This window comes from Entelurus aequoreus, linkage group LG21 (genome assembly GCF_033978785.1).
Source record: "Entelurus aequoreus isolate RoL-2023_Sb linkage group LG21, RoL_Eaeq_v1.1, whole genome shotgun sequence".
Taxonomy (NCBI): domain Eukaryota; kingdom Metazoa; phylum Chordata; class Actinopteri; order Syngnathiformes; family Syngnathidae; genus Entelurus; species Entelurus aequoreus.
The window spans coordinates 7,102,756-7,109,177 of NC_084751.1; the positions used below are offsets into that span (position 1 = coordinate 7,102,756).

Genomic DNA, 6,422 nt, shown 5'->3' on the forward strand with positions numbered 1-6,422 from the left:
ATATATATATATATATATATATATATATATATATATATATATATATATATATATATATATATATATATATATATATATATATATATATATATATATATATATATATATATATATGTATATATATATATATATATATATACATATATATATATATAGTTAGTTAGTTTTTATTTATTTATTATAGTTAGTTTATATTTAGTTTTTTATTATAATAGTTAGGTTTTTGTTATTATTACAGTTATTTTGTTGTTGTTATTATGTTAGTTTGTTGTTGTTATTGTAGTTAGTTTTTTGTTGTTGTTTTTATAATTAGTTTTGTTGTTGTTTTTATTTTAGTCAGTTTTCAGTTATAATAGTTAGGTTTCTTTATTTTTAAATGTTTTTCTAATCAAAGGAAACAATCATTAGTATCAATTATGCGATAAGATGTAGATTTAATTTACACAAATATTACTCTATTAGTTGGAATTATTCTGAAATATTGGCTATAATTGTATTTATTGTTGTGTTTTCATTGTAAATATTCCATAAGGCGGTGCAATATTGCAATGTTTTGGCTTTGACATCACAAATTTTGAATTTTCCCTCACCTAAAACAACAATATAGAAAAAAAATACACAAGTAACAAGAATAAAATGTATTATTGGATTAAAAAGTTTGAATAATGCTACAGTAATAATTAGCACAAAGTTGTACTGCCACACATGGTGTGTGTTCACTTGAACTACTACCTTTCAAATCAGTGGTCCCCAAACTTTTGTCACCAAGTACCACCTCAGTAAACACTTGGTACCACCACAATGACCAACATTAATACAGTAGCGTAGTAGGCCTAAATATTCAATAAAAACAATTCAGAGGTCTGATTTAACAATTATATTTTATATTTTTGGCCACTGTTAGGTGACACACAGTTTGAACAGTAACACTGTTTGTACATTTAATGAAGTGATTCCTTGGTGTACCACTAGAGGCAGCCCGCGTACCACTACATTTGGGAATCACTGCTTTGGAAATAATGAACCCGAAAAGTGAATCCAAATAAAAACAAATACAATTAAAAAAATAAAATAATGTAAATGTATTTTAATATTTTATATTTTTATATTTTTATATTTTTATATTTTTATATTTTTATATTTTTGATATTTTGATATTTTGATATTTTTATATTTTTATATTTTAATATTTCAATATTTTAGTATTTAATATTTAAATATTACAATTTTATTTGAATACAATTAATTCCATATTTTAATTCGTAAAAACCTAAATATTTTTCATTTTAAAAAAGTTAATCTATAGTTTAAAAAAATAACTATGTGCATAAAAAAATGGCTCCCAGAGGAATGGCTCCCCACTTCACATGGCTCGCTTAAAAAGAGCCGTGGAAAAGACTGGGTTGGTTGGTGAAGGTCACATCTCCAGTGCTCACCGCGCAGGTGCCATCGCCACGACGACAGAAGCCAGACGACATGAATCTGGAGGCGCCCAAAGCTGAGATCAAATCGGCCACCCGGGTGAGCGGGGGCCCCGCCACCCCGCGCAAAGGACCCCCCAAGTTCAAGCAGAGGCAGACGCGCCAGTTCAAGAGCAAGCCCCCCAAGAAGGGCGTGCAGGGGTAGGCACATTTCAAAATAAAAGCACACCAACTCCCTGTGTGTGACTGTGCTGTGTGCGCAGGTTTGGCGATGACATCCCGGGGATGGAGGGCTTGGGAACCGGTAAGTTTTCCACCCAGTCCTGCATGTGAGCCTTGGTCTTCATGGACTTGTGCTTGTTGCAGACATCACCGTCATCTGTCCCTGGGAGGCCTTCAACCACCTGGAGCTGCACGAGCTGGCCCAGTACGGAATCATCTGAGCTGGAACTGTGGACTGGAACAAACACACCAATGGAAAGAAAACTAAATGTCACAGTATCCGCGGGTCTTTAGGATCCTTGTATCTGCAACGTCACATGACCCCGCCGCTCGCCGTGGACGCCTTCAGAACCATGATGTTACCATGTGACCGCTTTAACACCTGTACCGCATAAATCTTGTGTCTTCATCTGGTCTCGCCTTGTTCTACGTCTGACCCAGTCCACAAGATGCCATTCATGGATCTTTGAAGTAGTCCAATCTGGACCAGCTATTCAAAAGGTTATATTTACATATATACATACATATATACTGTGTACATATATACAATTACATATACCTTTACAAATACATATATACCTGAACATACATACATACATACATACATATACCTTTACAAATACATATATACCTGTACATACATACAATATATACATTTACATATACCTTTACAAATACATATATACATACATACATACTGTATATATATGTATACATTTACATATACCTTTACAAATACATATATACATACATACATACTGTATATATGTATACATTTACATATACATTTACAAATACATATATAACTGTACATACATACATACATACATACATACATACATACATACATACATACTGTACATACATACATACATACATATATACATTTACATACACCTCTACAAATACATATATACCTGTACATACATTCATACATATATACATATATACATTTACATATACCATTACAAATACATATATAATACCTGTACATACATTCATACATACATACATACATACATATATACATCTACATATACCTTTACAAACACATGTATACATACATACATACATACATACATACATACATACATACATACATACATACATACATACATACATATATACATATATACATTTACATACACATTTACAAATACATATATACATGTACATACATTCATACATATATACATATATACATTTACATATACCATTACAAATACATATATAATACCTGTACATACATACATACATACATACATACATACATACATACATACATACATACATATATACATCTACATATACCTTTACAAACACATGTATACATATATACACATAAACATATATACATTTAGATATACCTTTACAAATACATATATAATACCTGTACAAACATACATACATACATACATACATACATACATACATACATACATACATGCATGCATACATACATACATTAATATATACATTTACATATACCTTTACAAATACATACAGGTATATACCTGCACATACATACATATATATATATACATATATACATCTACATATACCTTTACAAATACATATATACATTCATACATATATATGTATAAATGTACACACATATATATATATATATATATATATATATATATATATATATATATATATATATATATATATATATATATATATATATAAATATTTTTTTTTTTTTACTTTTTTTGATGAAAAAACAATGAAATAGTAACAGTTATAAGATAAGATGATCATTCAAATGTACACAAATATTACTTTATTGGTGGGAATTATTCTGAAATATCGGCTGGGATTTTATTCTTATTTTGTTATCATTGTAAACCTCGATTTATTGTAAACATTCCTTAAGGCAGGGGTTTTAACCTTTTTGATCTCCGGGCCAGACTCTTCCACTACACAGGGGCCCGGGGCCCACTCAAAACTTACAACTGAATTCTTCTTGATTGGAGTCATATTGACTAATTCAATCCAAGCTGCTTACAGTTGAAGAGGATACACCTGATATGAAAGCATGTGTTCATCATAAAGATTATTATCAAGGCTTTGGTCAGGCTGATTGCAAAAATAAATACTTACCAAATGTAAAACTCATAAAAAGGTGAAAAATAATTTTGCATACAACTATGCAGTGCTAAAACAAACACATTCTAACTAAATGTATAATAAATAATAATAAATATGTTTCCTAAATACACTGTCAATAAAATGAAAATACAGCTTCACCACTTTAGTCATATTTTTTGCGCTTTAGAAACTTCTTTATGACTTTAGCGCCAGACTTCTTCTGTTTGTTTGATGTTGTCACTACCGCCACAAGTGGTGTAAAAGTGTATTACAACATGTTTTTTGGCGGGCCCTCTCGGGGGCGTGCGCTTGCTTAGAAAGAGGTGGGGCCACATCGCATGAAAAACTTGGTAGCACAGGGGCATTATAGCAATGTTAAAAAAGGGCAAATAAAATGTATATAGATTTTATGAATAAAACTAGAATAAAAATAGTAAGTAGAAAATTGTACAGTATTGTCTGACTTGGCGTGTTTGGGAATGATCTTACATAGCCAAACACGGAACCAGAAAAGTGGACACAAAGAATGGAATACAAATATTTCTAAGTGAAAATCATTTTAACAACGTCAATCTAAATACTATCTTTTTTTGGACTAATTTTCTAGTCCAGTTGCCAGCTGGGTGACGCCGGATCTAAAATAAAAACCAATGACTCGCAAACTGCCAATTTCTTGTCATCATTTACTGGAAAGTGCCGCTCAAAAGACTCGATTCGTTCGCGAAGGTCACATCTGTAATGGATTCAACCATGACAGGTGTGGAGAAGTAGTACTCAAGAGGGAAGTTACTTTAGGGCACAGGTGTCCAACTCAAAATTGGCCCGCCACATCATTTTATGGACAATATTCATGTCAATAAGGTCATTTATCTTTCTTAATGAGTATATTACAGAAAACAATAGATTGTATGCTAATACAGATCTTTACTCAGTGCTAGGCTTGTACAGAATACCGGTACTAGTATAGTATCGCGGTACTAATGAATCAAAAACGGTACTATACTCTGTTTGAAAAGTACCGGCTCCCAGGCACGTCGTGACATTGCTGGTTTTACGAGCAGAGGAGCATGTTCGGCAGCGCGCGCACACAGAGTACTTACAAGCAGACACAGTGTGTAGACAGAAAAGGGAGAATGGATGCATTTTGGTGTAAAAAGTCAAGATAAAGGTGAAGTTATAACACTGAAACACCCTCAGGAAGAGCTGCTTTAAGACATGGCTAACATCCATCCGCAGTGTTTTAGCTACTTCTAAATCACTAATCCTGGTCTCCATGGCGACGAATAAAGTATGTTTTTTACTAGAGGACGAGGAAGAGCTAAACATGCTTCACTCACAATCTTTTTTCTTTAAAAAAAAAAAAAAAAAGTCATATTAAGTTTATAAAGTCAGTAAATACGTCCCTGGACACATGAGGACTTTAAATATGACCAATGTATGATCCTGTAACTACTTGGTATCACATCCATACCTAAATGTGTGGTATCATCCAAAACTAATGTCAAGTATCAAAGAAGAGAAGAATAAGTGATTATTACATTTGAACAGAAGTGTAGATAGAACATGTTCAAACAGAAAATAAGCAGATATTAACAGTAAATGAACAAGTAGATTAATAATCCATTTTTACAGTTTGTCCCTCATAATGTGTACAAAATAATAGGTAGACAAATCCAATCCAGTCCAATCCACTTTATTTATATAGCACAAAAATGTTTCCAAAGTGCTGCACAACAATATTAAAAACAATATTAAAAACAACATGACACAATATGTTACTGCATACGTCAGCAGACTAAGTAGAAGTCTTTGTTTGTTTACTTACTACTAAAAGACAAGTTGTCTAGTATTTTATTTAAGGACTAAATGACAATAATAAACATATGTTTTTATATAAGATTTTTTGTTACAACAAAGACAATAATGACATTTTTTTGTGGTCCCCTTTATTTAGGAAAGTATTGAAAAGTATCGAAATACAAACCCCGTTTCCATATGAGTTGGGAAATTGTCCATTCCCTCCACCGATCCACAACATCCGCAGTCGAGGTCAGCAGAACACCATCCTCACCATACACGGTGTTGATAGTGCACTACTTCCCCTTCCTGAGGCGGCGGATGGTGGTCCAGAATCGCTTCGAAGCCGTCCGGAAGTCGTTTTCCATGGCTTCCCCGAACTCCTCCCATGTCCGAGTTTTTGCCTCCACGACCGCTGAAGCCGCACACCGCTTGGCCTGTCGGTACCTGTCCGTGGATCGATTGGTACCGGGCCGCACAAGAAATTTAAACTTTTTTTTTTTTAAATAGTTTTTTGTTTTTATTTTTTTGATCAAATCAACATAAAAAACACAATATACAATTAGTGCACCAACCCAAAAAACCTCCCTCCCCCATTTACACTCATTCACACAAAAGGGTTGTTTCTTTCTGTTATTAATATTTCTGGTTCCCACATTATATATCAATATATATCAATACAGTCTGCAGGGATACAGTCCGTAAGCACACATGATTGTATTTTTTTATGACAAAAATAAAAAAAATAAAAAAAATACTGATGTAATGGATAGGTACGTCTGATGCTGGATGTCAATTTAAAAAAAAAGAAAAAAAATGACCTCAACCACTAAACAATTAGCACAGTTTTATGGAATACACAAGTGGTCTGAATTAAAAATCATCGTC

The 6,422-nt window shown here is 32.5% G+C and overlaps 1 protein-coding gene across 1 annotated transcript in view; it reads left to right on the plus strand.

Moving 5' to 3' along the window:
* Positions 1-3,249, plus strand: part of pde6gb (phosphodiesterase 6G, cGMP-specific, rod, gamma, paralog b) — a 6,069-nt gene extending 2,820 nt beyond the window's left edge. Inside the window, exons 2-4 of the mRNA XM_062030662.1 lie at positions 1,444-1,622; positions 1,685-1,725; positions 1,788-3,249. Coding sequence (XP_061886646.1) covers positions 1,477-1,622; positions 1,685-1,725; positions 1,788-1,864 — 264 coding nt within the window. The 5' untranslated portion in view covers positions 1,444-1,476 and the 3' untranslated portion in view covers positions 1,865-3,249. The remainder of the gene's footprint in view (positions 1-1,443; positions 1,623-1,684; positions 1,726-1,787) is intronic.
* Positions 3,250-6,422: the final 3,173 nt, after the last annotated feature.